This window comes from Glycine max, chromosome 13 (assembly GCF_000004515.6).
Source record: "Glycine max cultivar Williams 82 chromosome 13, Glycine_max_v4.0, whole genome shotgun sequence".
Classification (NCBI taxonomy): Eukaryota; Viridiplantae; Streptophyta; class Magnoliopsida; order Fabales; family Fabaceae; genus Glycine; species Glycine max.
The window spans coordinates 24,257,848-24,277,584 of NC_038249.2; the positions used below are offsets into that span (position 1 = coordinate 24,257,848).

The 19,737-nt window shown below is 32.7% G+C and overlaps 2 protein-coding genes across 4 annotated transcripts; one reads left to right on the forward strand and one right to left on the reverse strand.

The window, feature by feature from the left end:
* The first annotated feature begins 1,769 nt into the window (after positions 1–1,769).
* Positions 1,770–9,495, forward strand: LOC100787074 (probable catabolite repression protein creC). Of its 3 annotated transcripts, none has more exons than XM_006594078.3 (12): positions 1,789–2,215; positions 2,846–3,160; positions 3,237–3,345; positions 3,430–3,523; positions 4,810–4,897; positions 4,988–5,071; positions 5,544–5,640; positions 5,735–5,822; positions 6,019–6,124; positions 6,351–6,443; positions 7,330–7,698; positions 9,101–9,495. In XM_006594078.3, the coding sequence occupies exons 1-12, from the start codon at positions 2,045–2,047 to the stop codon at positions 9,128–9,130; spliced, it is 1,644 nt and encodes a 547-aa protein (XP_006594141.1). In that variant the 5' UTR covers positions 1,789–2,044; the 3' UTR covers positions 9,131–9,495. The 3 variants fall into 3 exon arrangements, with proteins under 3 accessions (XP_040864036.1, XP_006594141.1, XP_006594142.1); XM_006594079.4 differs by lacking the exon at positions 9,101–9,495 and adding an exon at positions 7,824–7,956 and having other exon boundaries at positions 1,790–2,215; XM_041008102.1 differs by lacking the exon at positions 9,101–9,495 and having other exon boundaries at positions 1,770–2,215; positions 7,330–7,956.
* A 3,896-nt stretch (positions 9,496–13,391) lies between these two features.
* Positions 13,392–19,372, reverse strand: LOC100787963 (E3 ubiquitin-protein ligase MARCHF7). The gene is made up of 8 exons (XM_006594080.4): positions 18,998–19,372; positions 17,399–17,875; positions 16,381–16,546; positions 15,631–15,913; positions 15,223–15,295; positions 15,063–15,153; positions 14,889–14,968; positions 13,392–14,206 (listed from the first exon to the last, which is right to left on the reverse strand). The coding sequence occupies exons 1-8, from the start codon at positions 19,085–19,087 to the stop codon at positions 13,955–13,957; spliced, it is 1,512 nt and encodes a 503-aa protein (XP_006594143.1). The 5' UTR covers positions 19,088–19,372; the 3' UTR covers positions 13,392–13,954.
* Between the last annotated feature and the right edge of the window lie 365 nt (positions 19,373–19,737).

The window sequence follows — 19,737 nt, forward strand, 5'->3', positions numbered from 1 at the left end:
AAATAGGTGTGTTAACAACACACAATTCTAGAATGACCATTTTGGAACAAGTGTTTCATACATTGAGAGAAGGTCTTCCATAATTGTGTTTATTTGATTCCAAAATACCTATTTTAGAAAGGGTGTGTTAACTACATACAATTCCGAAATGATCATTATGGAATACGTGTTGCATACTTTAGGAAAAGGTCTTCCATAACTATGATTATTTGATTATGGAATACATGTTTCTGGAAAGCGTGTGTGAAAAACATACAATTCCAGAATGAGCATTCTGAAACACATGTTACATACTTTTAGAGAAAGTCTTCCGTTACGTGTTACAGAAGGATGGTTTAGGGATATTGAGAAAATTGGGGCATGCAGGGAGCAGTTTGGGCGTGCAGAAAGTACAGGCCTGCCATCTGAGCTTTAATCCAACGCCAGGAAGCCCACCGTAACTGAAGAGTATTCTTCTGCGCACACGTTGAGTGGTTTCCACTTTCCACTAGCTTCGAAGATGACGGTTTCGCCGGTACACTATTTTTGCTGAGTTTACATTTGCTAATTACAAAATTAACCGCAACGTATCATTATCTACATAATAAAATCAATTTTTAAAAATAAAATTATGAGGGATGTTTATTTAGATAAAATGTACATAATACTAAAAAAATAATATTACAAAAAGATACAAACTAATATTAACAATTCAAATTATAAAAAGATATAAACAACGAATTGAAAAAGTTTAAATTTAAAAATAAAAAAGACAAATTAAAAAAAATGATATTTAACAGTATTTAAAGATGAATAAGATTAAATTGTTCTTGTTATGACATATACTACTTTAATGCATAAGAGTTCCATTTTCCGACTACCCAAACAAATGTATAAGAGTGACACAATTAAAATTTGGGTGAAAAAAATAACAAATTCTAATAGTTTTTTTTAGAAGTACAAATTCTATTGTTAACAAATTTAAAAATTAAGAATATATGTAGTTAGGTTAACAGTTTACAATTAGTTAATAATATTTTTTTATTCATAATTAGTTAATAATGTTTGATAGGGATGGAACTTTAACTATTTTCAAAATGCAACAAAGAAAAATAGACATTTTACAAGTCGGAGAAAAAAAACAAATTATTAATTTTAGAGAGTCCAAAATACTATCAACTATTTTCCCCTTACCAAATAAATTTAAAAGTTAAAAATAATTAATAATATAAAAATTTAAAATTATAAAGATTATAAAATAATAAGTACCTTAAAAAGTATAATAAAATATCAGTCTACTATAATTTTATTTTATTATATAATTTGCGATAAAAGAAAATATTATAAAAAAAGAGAGAGAAATGTAAACAATTTTGATTTTGAAAAAATGATTAAAGAGAGAAAAAAAAAATTTATTTTTGATCTTTCTAATTGTTTCTAATTTTGATTTTGATCCTATTTTAAAATTATTAACGCATTTAATCCTTCTATGTTTAATTTGTAAATATAATTTCAAGTCCAGATTTAGATTGGATGACGACTAATTGAGTTGACAATAATAATATATTTTCATTATCTATAAAGTTAACATTCAATCATAGTTTGTCACCTGACAATCATCCTTAAAATATGTGACATGTAGACTTGAGACTATGTTTACGGGATTGAACATAATTGGAGGTTAATAATTTTAAAGGATAATCAAAATTGAAATGCGTGACAATAGGAAAACCAAAAATACAATTAAGTGAAAAAAATATCATGGCCGTCTATTCCGTTGACCTAGGGGCATTAACGTCAAATCGAATCACGCCGCAAAACATCTTATGCAAACCCCCCTTCTTCTTCGTCTTCCTCCTCCTCCTTTGATCTGCAACTGCAACAGCAAGCACAAACATCAAACAGAGTCATTGTTATTGTAACGTAAAATCACATGGAGAAGGAAGCTTTGAAGGACCAAATTGAAACTCCAAAGCACTGAACGAACTCAATTGAAACCCTAGCACAGAGTCATACATAGATAGTAGCGTGGATAGCAGTGTGTGATGCGGTGATCGCGATCACGATGAAAAATGCAAACGGCTTGATTTCGACGACGTCGTCTAATACGGCACAGTCACAATCCACTGGCCTCAAGACGTATTTCAAGACTCACGAAGGCCGGTACAAGCTTTATTACGATAAGACTTACCCTTCCACTCTTCTTCACTACGCTCATGGCAAAACCGTTTCTCAGGTCGCTCTCTTGTTCTTTTTTTCCCCTCTTTCTTATTCTGCCTTTGCAATACTCTTTTGTATTGCTATTATGTCTCTACATCGTGCTTCGTGGATTCTGTATTCAATTCTAGGGTTCTGAATTGTGTTAGCCACTTTAAGCGATTTATAGTTTCATTTCGTGAAAGTGTGTTATTCAGTTTCTCTGGCTATTTTATTGTCATCTAAGTAGCTATTTTGTAGAATCAATTTCAGTGAAGGCGCGGCAGACACATTTTTTCACATTTATTTATTTATAAATTTCAGTGTGTGGTGCCTCTGGTTACTGTTTATGGAATTAGGACGTGAAGTGTTTTAGGCCTTGTTTGTTTACTGTTTTCAAAAACAGGTTTCTGATATCTAAAATTTGTTTGTTTCCGCTACATTTGAAAGTGTTTGTCTCTTGAATACGTTTTTTTATAAAATTTTGTTTCCTGAGCACTTAAAGAAAATGATGGGAAAGCATCTATCAGTTGTTTCTGTTTTGGAAACATTTTTCAAAATGTAATAGATTTTGGACAAGAAATTGATTGCCGAACAATGTAAAAAAAAGAGAAAAGAATCAAGCATGTCCTTAATCTCTTGCTCCTTGTTGGTTGGATTGAATGATCAGGTTACTCTGGCACATCTCAAGGACAAGCCGGTGCCTTCGACGCCGACTGGGCAGTCTTCAACTTTCAGTGCCACCAGTGGGGTAAGGTCAGCGGCGGTGAGATTGTGGGGAGGAAGCAATGGAGGCCGGTCTCTTAGTTTTGTTGGAGGCAATGGTACCAGCAAGAACCTTGGGGGGAACTCTAGGATTGGTTCGATTGGTGCTTCTAGTTCAAGTAATGCAACGTCTAATTCAAATTTTGATGGGAAAGGAACTTACTTGATCTTCAATGTCGGGGATGCAATTTTTATAAGTGATTTGAATTCACAAGACAAGGTATAATGATCGGGTTAGGGTGGATGGATTGTAAGGATTTTGACTTTATTCATGAGAGGTTTCTTGTTCAATGTAGGATCCTGTAAAGTCTATCCACTTCAGTAATTCAAATCCTATGTGCCATGCATTTGATCAGGATTCTAAGGATGGGCATGATTTGATCATTGGCTTGAATACCGGCGATGGTAACTGAAAATGCTTTCACTAGAATTTGAATTTCTGTTTTGGAAGGAAAATTTATCAATTTATTCCTATGTGTATTATTGTAGTTTACTCAGTGTCACTGAGACAACAATTACAGGATGTTGGTAAAAAGCTTGTTGGGGCCCAGCATTACAACAAAGATGGTTCTGTCAATAACAGGCAACATTTGATCCCTTGTGATGTTTTTTGCTCCTAGTGCCACTTTTTCTCAAAATTGTTGCATGACCTAACTATTTTGCTAGCTTTTGTATATTATTCTTGCTGAGAGATATAAAGATACAGTCTCAGATGATTGTTTTAGACTTTAGAGTAACCCTTATATACAGCAAGCATTCTTTGCTTTCTTGTGGTATTCTTTTTTTGATGAGGATAATCTTTTGAGTTTTTGAGAGCATATCATATGAAACAAATTTTGATAATTTCTGTACCATGTCTGTCATCTATCACTCTGAAATTCTTACTTAAATTTGATTTAGTATGACTACCCTATTTTTTTTTTCAGGGAACAGATTATACTATGTGTTAGTCATTGACAATGTTGGCTAGTGCATTGTCCCCCTGCATGCCTGCCCCATAAATTTAGTAGTTAACGTGTAATATTTTAATGAATTTAGTCCCCACAAGAGTGGTGTTTCTTATGGTCTAGCTCCACCACTGGTTATTGATTCATGTTGCAATGGCCGTAAAGTATACACTAATACCGAGTTATTGTGCTGTTGGCTTTAAATTGCTTTTGAGCTATGCTCATGCTTATTTAACTTATCTATTCTAATTCTAATTCTAATACTTCATAATCAAACCCTGTGCATTTCAATTTGTTAAACACTCGAGGGCTCATTCAGTCCAAAATCCTAATTCAGAATGGGTGCAGATATGGTTATCTGTGACAGATAAGAATAGACCATCATATGGAGTTGTTCAAATTGAACATAAGATGTACAGGGGGGCTATGAGTATCATTTGCTTAGGCAGTCTTTTATCTTGATAAACTTTTCATAATTTTTTACATTATGGTGGCTATCTGCTTAGTTTGAGCATATTTTGTCTTCCTCTTCACATGGTAGGGTTATTCTTTACATATTTGCCTTTTTCCTTCTATTTTAGCCTTCATATGTTTATGCTGCACTTTTATAGTAATGTGCCTATGAGCTAGTCAATCATATTGGTGTGAACTAATCTCTTATGAAGAAGGTTTTTATCAATGGAAAAAGTAATTTAATTGTGTGCAGCTGGTTTATTGTAAGTGTATATTATTCATACTAGGTAAAGTTTGTGAATGTTAGTTCGCAAAGAAATTCAATGGTCTTAAATGGCATACTAGTCGAGAATCTAGAGATCATTTATGAAATTTGTTGTGTTATAAAAAAATGTCCAAAAGCATTTGATTATCGAGTCAAGGACACTATGCAAACTAGCTCTGATTGATGCTTTTTTGCTTTGAGCAGTCATTGTACTTGTATTGCTTGGGTTCCTGGAGGTGATGGTGCCTTTGTTGTAGGTCATGCTGATGGGAATTTGTATGTATATGAAAAGGCAAGGCTCAATAATCAAGAGATGTGCTAATTTGGTTCAATTACTACTATGGTGATTTGAGCATATATTACATTTCCTTTCCACTTTCAGAACAGAGATGGTGCTGGTGATTCTTCATTCACGGTTGTCAAAGATCAAACACAATTTTCTGTTTCCCATGCACGTTACAGTAAGGTATCGAGTTTGACATTTTGATTTGTTAAGAGTTAGCAAAACATAAATATAAATAATTGCTTTATAAAATTTCCACATTTGAATATTTTTCAAATTAATGACAATTTGCCATGTTTAGTTCATGTGTTTTGTTTTTGTTTGTATGCATCAATAATAAAAGCTATGTGCTTTACCATTTATAGCGTCCTTTAATATCTGTGGTGTCACAGCTCAAACTATGAAAGGAGTTGACAATATGCAACTATTTTAAATTTATTAGTATTATTTTTTAGCCTTGTGAAATTATGATTACTTAGTTTTTCTAGAATGTTGCAAATTGCAATTTGTTTGCTTAAAAATCTGATTAGCCATGCATTTAATACATTTTATGGTTTAATTTGTATATAGGATGGGTTCTAGGTTTTTCTGTTATGGAGAATTTCTTGTGTTCTCTCTTTCATCTTTTTTGCCCTTTTAATATTGACTTTTGCAGAGTAATCCAATAGCCAGATGGCATATATGCCAGGGTTCAATTGACAGTATTTCTTTCTCAACTGATGGGACTTACATAGCTACTGTTGGACGAGATGGTATATTTTTTAATCCAACTCATCACATTGTAGTTGTTTTTTATTTCATTTTTGTCACAAAATTATCTTCATGAATCAATTTTACTTCATTCAGGTTATTTACGAGTATTTGATTACTTAAAAGAACAACTTATATGTGGTGGGAAAAGTTATTATGGTGCTTTGTTATGTTGTGCTTGGAGGTGAGGCATATTTGGTTTTGGTCAATCAATTAATGGATCTTTGGATTAATCTCCTATTTCCTCAGTTCCTTTCTTACTCTAGCTCAAGAGCTTCTAAAATAACAGTGCTTGACTTTGCTGTTACTGTGGTTGGTTGTCTCTCCTTTAATTCATACTTCAAAAACACAATGCTATAATGAAAAGTCTGTTTTAACAGCATGGATGGAAAGTATATTTTGACGGGGGGAGAGGATGATTTAGTTCAAGTTTGGAGTATGGAAGATCGCAAGGTTGTGGCATGGGGTGAGGGGCACAACTCATGGGTAAGTTGCATGATAATCTTGACTGGACAAAAATTTTATACCATGAGTAATAAATTAGTTTGAGGTGAGATTTTGCACAACAGTAAGGTTTTGCTATCTTGTGATTTGGTGGTCATGGGTTGTAGTCATAGAAACCTCTTCTAAAGGTTTTCTACAACCAACCTTCTCCAAACCCTGAACTAGACTGTTGTTAATAGTTAATTTTGATGCTTTGATGTTTAATCAGGTCAGCGGTGTGGCTTTTGATTCATATTGGTCATCACCTAATTCAAATGACAATGAAGAGACTGTTAGATATCGATTTGGTTCCGTTGGTCAGGTACTCAGACAGTTGTTTTCACTTTTCATTATACATTTTTCTGTCTCCTATTGTAGCTTTGGCTCTACTTTCTGATTGTGATTTGCTCCTGATTTTTTCCCTCCTTTTATCTCATGATGACGTGATTGGCAGTTTTGAAAATATATTTCTGTATCTCATTGTAGAAGTTGGCTGATTGCTAGTTGTGGTTATGTAGTAATGTTGTGGAAAAATTCAGTTCAGACATGGTTTTCAAGTATGGATTTTGTGATGGCTTCAAAGAATTAAGTAGATACTGGAATATCAACTGTATGCCTAATTACAGCTAACTTGAAAGGCAAAAAAATTTAATGAGGAAGGCCTTAGATTTGTAATTTATGTAGATATAACTTAGTTATTGAATACTGGGATTTAGCAGATTCATGTTTCGTATGATGCCTGCTATGCACTGCTAATTCCCCATATATTATGTCTGCCAAAGAAAATTAAATAATTAGTGTAAAAATGCTGCAGAGCCAGAATGCTTGTTGAGAAGATCGTCTTTGCTCAATATGAGAGTGGATCCTCTCATGCACGTTTGTCATGTGAAGAGAGAGAGAAATATAAAGACATTAAATGTGGAAACCTGACAAAATTTGTGACACCCCCCTTAAGGTCTCTACATCTCTCTTTACATGACATGCTTGTCATGTGAAAATTTCACAAGAGGATCCATTATGTAAGTATGTCATGTTCAGTAGTATGTATAATGTTAGACTTTTAATAAGTGGCCTTTGATCCTATGATCATTAACTGGGGATCATGAATATATTCATTCCTGAAATTTCCCAACCTTTTGTTTATGTGCATTGCATTTTTCAAACTTTTATATATAATACAAATGCACTAAAGATATTTTGGTGGTTAGGACACACAATTGCTTCTATGGGACCTGGAAATGGATGAGATTGTGGTACCCTTGCGACGTCCTTCTGGTGGATCCCCAACTTACAGTGCTGGAAGCCAGTCTTCCCAATGGGACAGTGTTGTCCCGTTGGGTACCTTGCAGCCTGCTCCTAGTATGCTGGATGTTCTGAAAATCTCTCCACTCGTTACCCACCGTGTTCATACTGAACCACTCTCAGGCTTGATATTTACCCAGGAATCTGTACTTACTGCCTGTCGGGAGGGGCACATAAAAATCTGGATTAGACCTGCAGCTGCTGAGAGCCAATCAAGCAACGCTGAAACTCTCTTATCTACCAGCCTTAAGGAGAAGCCTTCAATTTTGAGTAAGGTTGGCAATTCTAGCCACAGACAATGACTAAGATCTTGCTAATAATTGAAAGGGTATTCACTTTGAAGACCCTTTTAATAATTTCTTCAATGTCCTTCTTAGTCTCCCTCTATCCCTTTTCACAGGGCTAAAAGCCATGCAATTTACTTCTCACTGGTGCCTTGAGTGGCCTCTGGTTTTAAATCGAGCCTAATGGCGCTGCGTGATCAATGTAGTTGACCTCACCTAGTGGGTTAAAGTTATAATTATTGTTTTTAATATGGTTTATCTTTTTATCCGGTTGATTACCTAGATAAATTTTTTATTCTGGTAAAGATAAACCAACTGGTTTCATTTTGTATATATTGGGTGTGATGAGCGAATACTTTCGGGCCTCCAACCGTAAGTAAAAAACGGCTGTCATTACGCATTGGTATATGCCTCATAACAGGAAATAACGTGAAATTGGTTCTTGGAGATCCGTACTTTGGCATGGGTACAGCCCATTATTTAGTCTGTTGACTTCAATTGTGTGGGTGTTTTCTCCCTATCACATCAACGTGGGTAAGTTACATAGTTGGGGAGTGTACTGGTAAAATTCTTTGGGTCTGAGAATTCTGTGTGCGCGATTGTGTGGGTATTTTTTATTTTATTTTTTTTGTGCACAAATAGCGACATGCCACATCATTCCGATGTCTAGGTTACAAATATCGACACTATATTATATTATGTAGGCTAAATGACTTATTATGTTTTTTTTATTTGGTATTTTATCTTTTAAATAACTTAATTCGATTATTTATTTTATTTTTTTAGTTTATTTTAATCTTTTTATCTTTCTAAAAAATTTATTTAATTTTTTTTTTTGCTCAATTTAGTTCTTTAATCTATTTAAGATTGACTCTGTTAATTATTTAAAAATGAATATTTGTAACTCACTTTTCTTCCCTTTGGCTTTACTTCATTTTTAACAACAAATTTATTCTTAAATGATTAATGACATCAATCTTAAATGGATCACTGAAAAAATATAATAAATGATCAAAATATGTTTTTTAAAAGATAAAAGACTAAATTAAATTAAAAAAATAATATAAAAGATTAAATTAAAGTTTTTAAAAGTAAAAGATAAAATTGGAAAAAAAAAAAGATGAAAGATCTATGACTTTGGTATTGTGTATGCATGCACAAATAGAAAAGTCTCTGATCAGCCCATGTCAACTAGACTACCAAAAATACTACACAGATATGGTTCTCCATTGACTTAAATTTGTATAACTACCATAACGATACCGATATGGTTCACAAAATGAAATTGAATAGCTTGAATAATAACAAGTCTGTAACAAATTATGGAATAAAGTATATGATAGCAGATTAAAAGAATGTCGCAATTCTGATCAATCTAAACTTTAATTTGCAGGGACTAGCTAGTATTGTAGCAGGACCTTGAAGCTTCCTCAAGGAATACTATGATGTAGACTCCAATAGTTCCATGCAATTGCAACACCGTTATGAATTTTGATATTCAGAGTCTCACATGCACTCAGCGCAATCCACATAAACACTAAAGAGAATGATCCCATCTTGGAGGTGATCGCTCCCTTTGCAGGCCGAAGGGATATTTTTATTTAATAGGATTTCAATGAGAGATTATTCTTTACTATATTTAATTAAGTGTTTGCATTGCAATGTTTGTTGGTGTTTCTTGTCGATAAAAAAAAACAAAAACAAAATATTGCAATGTTTCTTGTCGATTTTGCATCGTACTATAAAAATTGTAATTAATTAAGAGTAAATTACCCAAAAAAATAAAAATTCTAGAAGCAAAGTATCTCCATAAAGTGAATTTTATTATGGAATCGAATTGTTGTCAGCAAGCATGCTTACTTACCTTGTTGGTAAATTAAAAAAAAAAGTATGTTTTATCATTAATGAATATTTAAAATATAAAATTGCAATGCTAAATTGAATTGAAACTTCTATGAGAGGAAGTTAATTAGTAATGACAGTGATCGCAAGATGAGCAAATGCCAATAAGAAAGATGCTCCAAAGTCAAAACAGAGGAGTTGTGGTGATGCCCACGACAGTGACCAAAGGAACGTTAGCAATTGCCAACAATGGTTGCAAATGTCGGCCAAAGACAACGGTTTCTTCTTTTTCTTTCTGACAGAAAGAAATCTACTTCATTTCATACGTATGCATATCTTCACTACTTCATTTTTTAAGGATTAAAATTAAGATTCATTGTATTTGCAGAAACTATAACACATTTAAACTTTAATTTTATCATGCAAATAGATTCGTTGACTTTGTTTGGATACTTAATGCTAAATGAAATGGTATAATATGAGAAAGGAGATGCTATACAAATACAACATTATAATTGGATGGCGGCACACCGTATCAAGTTTCCATATAATTGCTTGAATTAATACACAAACTTTAATATTTTAAAATTAAACAAATATTCTAATCATTTTATAAATATTCTAATTTACTTCGGGTATAATATGTTTTTATTTCTTAAGATATTTGGAAATTTGATTTTAGTATATATAAAAATTTAATAAGATGATCAAATACTTTCTTAGTGACTATGGTTTTCCGAGATTTCATATATGAGATGTGTCCCTTCTTTTCACTTCAAGGTTTCTCAATTTTTTTTTTACTATCGCCATTTTTGAGATGGATCAAAGCAAACCCTTTTTTTTAAACTAGACTATAATGGGATTTTAGTTAATAGGGAGACAAAAGACCATGTGACATTTGCTCACACAAGGAAGCAAACTAGGCTTGGAATCTAGAGTTATTATTAAGTTTTAGTGGGGTGAAATAGGCTCAGTTTTAGGGAGACAAAAGTACTAGGCTTGAAATCTAGAGCTAATGGTCTAACGTCGAGGTTAGGCCATATATATATATATTTTTTTTATAAAAATAGATTAAGTCTAGATTTTTTTATAAAAACCTGTTGGATTAAGAATGTAAAACTTTAGGCCATTTAAAAAAATCTTTTAGATCTAATTAGCTGATTTATTTAAGTAAATATAAAATATAATTATTTGTTTAATATTATTATATTAAAATTATTATAATATCTTAAAATTATACATTTCTTTACCTTTTAAAAATATTACAAATATTGACCCACCTAAAGAGTTCAACAGATAAACTTATTGAGTGATAAATTTATGTTTTAATTAGAGAATTTATTACAAAATGAGTTTTTTTAATTAAGTTATCTTGTTGAAGATGATAAACTTATAAAACTTGATTTGTCTATTTTTATAATTGTCTCATGCTGTTTTTTTTTCCAACGATTTGACTCTATTAAGTGAAAAGAAAAATTAGACTTATATAAAAACTTTAATATGAAATATGCCTTTAAGTAAGTTAACATATCAAATTAGACTTTCAAGTAAGTTTAACCAAACCTAAAAATAAAACATATAACAAGTAATAAATCCGGCTTAAACCTTAAAGTTTTTAAGCATTTTAGGTCTATTTAAGCAAAATTTTGTTCAGTATAGCCTATTTCGAATACTTTTCAGTCATTAATGATTCTTCAAATTTTTGTTGCTATTCCTTTATTTTGAATTTGATTTTCTTGCATTTGTGTATGTAATGGATGATGACGCAAGACAAAGTGCCATTTTTAGCAATGATAAACTTGTTGAAAGAGAACTTGCATGATATCCTTTTTTGTTGAAAAAATAAAATTGAATCACTTTCTTTGTTTTTCACTTCATTGGTATCCATAATCTCCTTCTTCATCAAAGTTTTTGGCAAATGGCAAGTGATACGGAACTGTCTACAAGTTTGCCAAAAAAGAAAAAATACACCCACCCACACACTAGCTCCACCGATTCAACATGAAATTCTGTTTGCTAAATTATATTTCAGCCAAGGTTCTTATTCTGTCACTACTATTAAATCTTATAAAATTTATTTTATAAAAATCATTTGGATACTATTTCTTTGTTCTTGTTCTTTTTGTGTTAATTATAAGGTCAATGATTATTTAGTTCAAATTTTATAACGACGATGCATTTCTTAGTTACATTTCTCACTCCAATATTTCTCTTATTACAATCTGAAAGGCTCTATTGAATTCAAGCAACATATTTACGGCTTCGGAGTTGCTTTGATCCAAAATGAATTGTTTTATTTAGAAGGGTGAAATAACAATGCTAAGAAAATACATCATCATAAAACGAGGGCTAACGACACTCATACCATGTTAAAATGTAACAAAGACATCCGAAAAATCTCCTTAAAAATCGGTTCATAAAGGGATGACCTACCTAACTATATAAGTATTTATTATGTTCATTAACCACCCGTGGGACTCTCAACACCGTGTGCAATGCTCGGTTTAATATTTTACTTAAAAAGACTCATTATTTCTATTGTGCAAATCTACAAATGCTAAAACATTGATCCACATTTTTTTTATAAGTTAATTTTTTTAAGATAAAACATGTGTTTTTGTTCCACCAAAATATTTTAAAATGTTAATTTTAATCCTATAAAAAATTTAGACGTTTTTAGTCTCTATATCTACTCAGACACACATGTTTTTTTTATCATTAGAAACACATGTTTTTAATCCTTGGTGAAGAACTAAAATTACATAAATGTTAGTAAATATAGAAACTAAAAACATATTAATTTTTTTATAAAGATTAAGATATTTTAAAATATGTTGTAAGATCAAAACTGTATTTTTTAAAAAAAAATTATTAATGAGATATATTTTTGAACACAAGGTGTATCCAGCATAAGATCTAGAAATTGTTGCCAATCACACTTGGGCAAGCCAGTAGTGCAGTAATTGCACCGCTCAATTCAACCAAAATAAAAGCAACATGCCACTAAACATCCCATTCGAGAATTATACTTTTAATATGAGTGTATGTGGAGCCCCTGGATATTATAGCTGACCAAATTCAATTGAGCAATGTTATTAATCTCGATTTGACGCTTCAGTACTCTGAAAGATGATTGGGAATATTGACAAAAACAACCTATTTTTGCCATGAAGCCTTTTGGGGAAGAAGCCGCCAATGATACAAGGAATAGATGGCCAGTTCCACAAAACATGTCCACTCCCTCAATGATGTGCCACCCAATAATTATTTATTCTTCAACCATTTGCCTCATTACCTAGCAAATACAACATTTCACATTAAAAAGAATGTTTTACCAGTTCCTTTCACCCACGTTCATGAAAAAAACTACTCCATTTCCCTTACAATCTACACTTGTTAAACTATCTACGAATGTTAAATTTGAAAATCTTGTGCTTTTGGTTTTTGTGCTTTTCTTTGTGCATATTCACAAAGCACGCCAGGAGTGCTAGTTGGCATAAATGGTTAAAGATTCGGTGTGAATTTCCATCTTCTTGGTAGGTGTGGATTTGAATTGCCCTGTGGCAACTTTTCCCACTTAATAAGCAATCCTCCTCGAAATCCAAATAGATACCTTAACACCTAAGAGTTAGTTGAATAGTCACAAGTGAAATTGATACTGGGAGAGTGTCTTTTCGTTTTACCATTTTTTACAATAAAACAAAAATCATTAACCATTGTAGCAAAATAATAGCTTTGAATTCCGCAAAAGAAGACAGTGTCTTTGCCTCTTTTTTGTTCTATGAAAAATCTAAAATATATACTAAATTAGTATATATATATATATATATATGGAATGGCACTTCAAGAGGACAACTTACAGAATTGCACTACCAACAAAATGTTATCAATCACATGATGGACTAAATTTGAATGTGAAGATTCATGGCTTCATCCATTATTGTAGTATAAAAACAACATTTCTTAAACTCTGCACCAAGCAACAGTGGCCGAGCAATTCTCGTATAAGTATTGGTGTCTGTTTTTCTAATGAGAGAGGGAACAACGGAATGATGGATGCCATACATGATACGTGTCTATTCCTTTATGTATCATGGCATCAAAAAGGAGAACAAGAGTTTAATGTGCCCAAACCTGTCTATACAATATGTACATTATGTACAGCCAGATAGCTTTACGATGCCAGCATTCACCAAATAACTTAAATATATTTTTATCCCTCAAAATACAACCTTTTTTGTTTCAAAATTAATTTCTATTTTATTTTATTTTATTAAGAATCATATTTTTTTATACTTGATGTGAGGGACATAAAAAAGTATGGTTTTTTTTTTTATATTAAATGTAGGGACTAAAACTGATTAAAATTTAAATAGAGACTAAAAGCAAGTCATATTATATTCTGTCAACTCCTCTGTGCAGGAGACTCTCCCAAATTACTTTCAGTTTGTTCAGAACCAATCTGAGGTTGATGAGCAACTGTAGATGATTGATCAGGTGGTGGTATTGCCTCTTGGGAACCTTGCTGTTGATTCGATTGAGCAAGTGATCTTCCCCTCCACTTCAAAATCTCCATAAGAATAGAAGCTCCACACATTACCACTCCAAACCCAGTAAATGTAGCTAGAAGGATAGCTAGAACAGCTTGCATATGAACCTACCATCCCAAATAAATGTATGAAAATACATGATATTAGAAATACTTTGAATATGCAAATTTTGACTAGTGCTCTATCATTAGAATTGAAGGCTAAGTGGCCAACATGCTGAAATCCTCAACAATGCTAATTTTAAATTACTTTGACTAATCAGCATTTTGCTCACTGATCATGGCTCTACACGCCTTTAACAACATTTTGCTAACTACAATTCATTTTATAACCTGATTTTTTGTTTGAATGCAAATAGGCCTGGAGAATTTTCCCAGAGGCAAGAGGAGTTGAGAGAGAAATGGTGTGAAATAGGGTACTTAGCTGCATGTTATGACTTGCTTTCTTATACTTAGCTGAATGTTATGACTTGCTTACATAAGAAGGCCTTGTGACATAAGTAATGTTGTACATTAACGTTAATTCAAAATTTAGCTTATAGGTAACTCTTTTTTTCAGTTTAACTCCTAATGAAAGCACCAACTGTTAAGTACATGAGGAAAACTCAACCTAAAAGACTAGTCTATTTGGTGAGATAATCTTATGGTTTAAGAACTATATTGAGCTTTCTATTCTACTTAACATGGGACTCATGAAACTTGGCCTCGGAGTGGTCAGTTTCTTATTTCCAAAAAATTAACAAAAAACACAAAATGTCCTGTAACCATGGTTGCAAAAAGAATTTCTTACCAATGAGAAAAAAAGATGTCCAGCAAGAACCACCAGACAAAACTGAACAGTTGCATAAATCCAAACATGATTTCTCCTCACTAAGAAAAATTTGGAGGAACTAGTTATATATCGTATAATAGCAAAAGAGGAATTCAAGTACACAGAGTTGTCTAAAAGTAGAAAAAGCCTTACCCATTGTTGTAGCTGTCATGCTTGCAAGAAGACCCAATATACATGAAAATGGGAGAGACATGGCAATAGCACCAGATCCCATATTAGACACCTGTCCATCGATAACATGAGGAATTCACATGGGCTAAAGGAAATATTATCTAACAGTAGTTAAACTTACAAGAAGCTGCTCAAGAAAACAAAAGTAAGCCAGCATGTTGATAACAACAAGAATGGGAGCATCCTGCCACACCCTATAAAAAAAATTGCATAAGTTCTGTTGTACAATACTGAAAGATATTCAGGTCATAGAAAGGGCTGAAAAAGTTAGGCTTCCTTAAAATCCCAAAAGAATTATGATACCACTAAAATTGACATGAAGTTATACGTGTCTCTTGCCAGTCAAGGCAAACTAGAGACCTTTTTCTCAAATCAAATTGATGTATATCACTAATTGAACTTATGAAACAAGGCCTACAGTGCTCAGCCATAAAATCAATATTAAATGGTCTCAAAAGTTTCACACCCCCCCCCCCCCCCAAAAAAAAAAAAAACAACATTCAAGCATAGCAATTTAGTTTGATCTTACCTGTATTGAGAAGCATCAGCCCCTAACATGTTATGTGCCTGGCCATTTTGAACTCGTAAAAGAGTGACAGGTAGATTCTGAACTTCTTGCTTGCACACGTCACAAGTTCTATTACCTTTAATGGTAAACCACTTGACTACACATTCTCTGTGTGCCAACGAAAGCTCACCTTTGCAGCTACACTCCAATTTGAAAGTATCAGCACCTTCTCCGAGTTCAACAAAACAAATTCTACAAACAGCTTCTTCTTCGGGAATATCTTCACCACCATCCTCATTTTTAACTGAACCAACATACTTAGATGCATAAATTGGTTATTAAAATAACTTAATCTAGAGGTCCAAGCTAATAACTGATATCTTCGGATTTGGAAATTAGCAATACTATCAAAGCCACTAGTTAACCCTGAAAAATAAGTTTACACATCCAAACAGAATACATTTCAACTCAAATATGAGATAGAACTCAATATATTTTACTTCTAGTCCTGTAGACAGATTAAACATAATAATTGAAAACGTTCACAGCCGAAGCCGGAGATTGAACTGAAGGAGAATGGAAAAAAATAAAAACTAATAAAGAAGGAAAGGATATGATAAATGAACAAAGAGTGTAAATGATGTGTTGTTAGCCTTTTCTCATCTTTGAATTAATTGGAATCAGCATTACAGCCATTTGCAGTTATCAGTTGATGTATCTTTCAAAGGTTAATGTATCTTTCATAGAACAATTATGAAAAAGAAATATTACCAGTATCATGAATTGGAGATGTCATAGGCGTTGCACTGGCAATTTTCTCATCCAATCGTAGTGTGGTCGGAACTATGCGAAACATGCCACGTACAGGTGAGTTACCTTCTTTGTTAAGCACAGGTACTGAACGGGAACGATGGATTGGTAAGTTCAGTTCTTTCTCCTGTAAAACAAGGTATAAATCAGATATAATCATATAAATGAGTACCAAATTATCTTAGAGATAACAAATGTCTAATGATGATTTGGAGCATAATAATCTGAAAATTTTATTTTATAGCTTTAACATATCAAACTGAAGTGTTGCTGACATCAGAGTAACTTGAAGAAAGGGATATGTAGTAAGGATGAACCAGAAATTAAAAAGATGTTTCTTTTGAAGAAAGCCACTTAGTGCATTGGATTATATGTAGTTGATGCCATGCTTATCAATCATGACTTCTTCACTAGATGACTAGAGGAAGAAAAACAAATAAGCTGAGTCAACTCAACCACAAACAAAATGAAACTATCATTCAAAATGTTAATTAAAAGGGAAGCAGGAGTTACTGCTCATTGCTATGTGCATGAAATCTATGAAGTGTACAAGTAGGTTTTAATCAATACTAAAGAATTGTTTATGATGATGCCAAGATATAACTGACAGATTCAAAATAAGGGTCAGTTGCATTAAATCTGAAATACCGTGTTAGGAAAAATTTGAAATTGATAATGTGAAGCAAAACCATTGCTGAAAGAACAATCTCTACAATGATGTCACACTAAATCTGTTTGACATTTTAAGTTTAGTCTATTCAACAAGCAAGAAAAGAACTGACAGTTTTAGAGAACAACACCCTCATACAATCACATCAGAAAACCTGGTTTCATGAAATACAAAGCATCACCAGAAACATTCCAAGGAAGAAACGGTTTTTTCCCAATGATTTTAACCATTTCTATTGTCAGTATATGTTAAATAACAAAATATAATAATTACAATGTAACATATTGCATTAGTTGTCAAGATACTCACAACTGTTTCTGCATAAACCAAGTTCCCTCCATGTACAGACCCTGGATTTGAATGAGCAATTGGGGTTACAGGTAAGGATGATGTTTTCTTCCCTCTAGGTGTGACAAGAGATAATGTCCTTGAAAGAAAAGGCTTTTTTGGTGCCACTGTTGATCCTTCTAGTGCTAGGAAGGCAGCCTTTTCAATCTCCGAACTTGTGTTACGAAATTTCAAACTGAGTTTGGGAAGAAAGGTTTTAATATTTGATTTACTTTTTGATGAGGAGGGACCTGGGGATTCTTTGCTTCTGGGGAAAACAGGACTTGGACAGGGAGAAAAAATCACTCTTCTTGGAGGCGGAGTTAGAGGCATGTTTATCCTCACGTAATCTTCTCTTGCTTCCTCCTGAGATATTGCAGGAATATCCAAGATAAGGTTTTGCCTTGCCCCATGTTGTTCTCTTGGGAGTTCCTCAGTTATTTCAGATGGTGCTGGACCCTATGTATAAAGAAGCAGAAGAAAACCTTCTTAAGAGTAGAAAAGGAAAATATTTACTCATTGAGCTGCAAGGTAATAAATCTTATAGTTAATACACAAATATATCAGAAACATGTAGTTTTAGCTGGAGGATACTATAGTTAAAAGTAGGTATTCAATTGAACTAATTTTCAATGAATATTTAAATTGTTGATAGTTTTCCCCTTCATAGAAGAGTGTTTATACATATGGCGCATTTGCAATCATAGGGGGAATACAGAGTAGAATGGCATCAAAGTAATCTGAATTCTGATAATCTTTACAATACCTGTGTAACCTCAAAAGAGGGCTATGAAAGGCAGAACTGTACAATTCATCAAACAATCGGTATTCATTAAAAATGTAGAAGCTTTCACAAATGGAATGGGAACAAATCATAGTAGTCACAAGCACAATACTATTCAAAAATCCTTAGATGATATTGGGTACGCTCTGCTGATCAGCACGATAGAAGCTTTGATTCTTGACAACAAGTATACTTTGGTGAGAATAAATGATTTTTCTAAACGTGTTTGTAGATCAAATGAAATTCAATAATACATAAATTCGAATAGAAACGATTCTTGGAAAGATAATTTGAGGATCATAAAACTTTTAGTGTCAAATGCATTCCCCCAATTTGTAAGAAATAATTAATTTTGAACTGGAAAATACAATTTACACAATTGAGAGTTTGAAATATCTGAGCATGGTAAAACAAATTATGAACCAGGGCAACAAAGCTTGCAGTATCTTCTTGTCTGCTTGTTCAAATTCAAAAATCAGAGAAATTTAAACCTCTGCTTGGGAAATTTGCAAAACCAAATTCGCAACCTATACTAGAACCTAAATTCCTATCTCTTCTATAAATTCAAGTGATCAATATTTCATGTTCATGTATACAACACATATAAGATGAATAGACCAATTAGTCATGCATGAACACCTGACACAGAAAGGTTATGATGAATGATAGATAAACAAAAGACAAGAAAGTAAAGGCAGAATCAGAACAACCACAACCACAACCTTCAAGTCAACAAAACAAACACACAGAACTGTTAGTACAAAGTAAGAGAAGAATAGAGACAACAATTGAAGGACCTTTTGTTTTGGGATATCAGCCCTATTTTCAGTGGTGACATGGCCTTGGTTATTGTTGTCCTTGGAAGAGCCTGCAGCTTCAGTTGCCATGTTCAGTGGGGTACCCACCAAACAAAAGAGAAAAAACAACAGAGGTTTGAGCTGAACAATGGAAATTCAAACAAATGTTTATTTTGCAAGAAAGATAGATGAAACCTTCCTTGGATCATGGAAGATGGAAATTGCCTGAAAAGAAGCGCAGAGAGAAGAATATAGTAAGGACTGGAGAGAAGCACCATGGAGACAGGTTATGGTGTAAGCTTGAAGCAGACATGTTTCATATTTTCCAAATTTAATACAAAATACATGTCATACATGTATTATCATACAAAAATTATAATCTTCCTCTTTCATCGTCTTTTATTTTTTATATAAATGTTCATTTGGGTATTTGAATGTGTATATTATTCACAATTTAGTGCCATAGAAAATTTTGATTTAATCCTTAAATATACAAAATACAAAAATTATGTCTTGATGTAAGTTTTGTATGATCATTTAAATATTAAATTATATAGTTCAAAAATAAAATAATTATCATACTTTTTACATTAAATTGTTAGCAATTTACATATCAAAATAATCTTTTACTCTTTATTTTGTTCTTTCTTTTTCGTCACGTTACTTATTATTTTCTTGTTTTCATCCGTTATAATGAATCTATCCTATATTAAGGTATACGTTTATCATGGGTCATTATC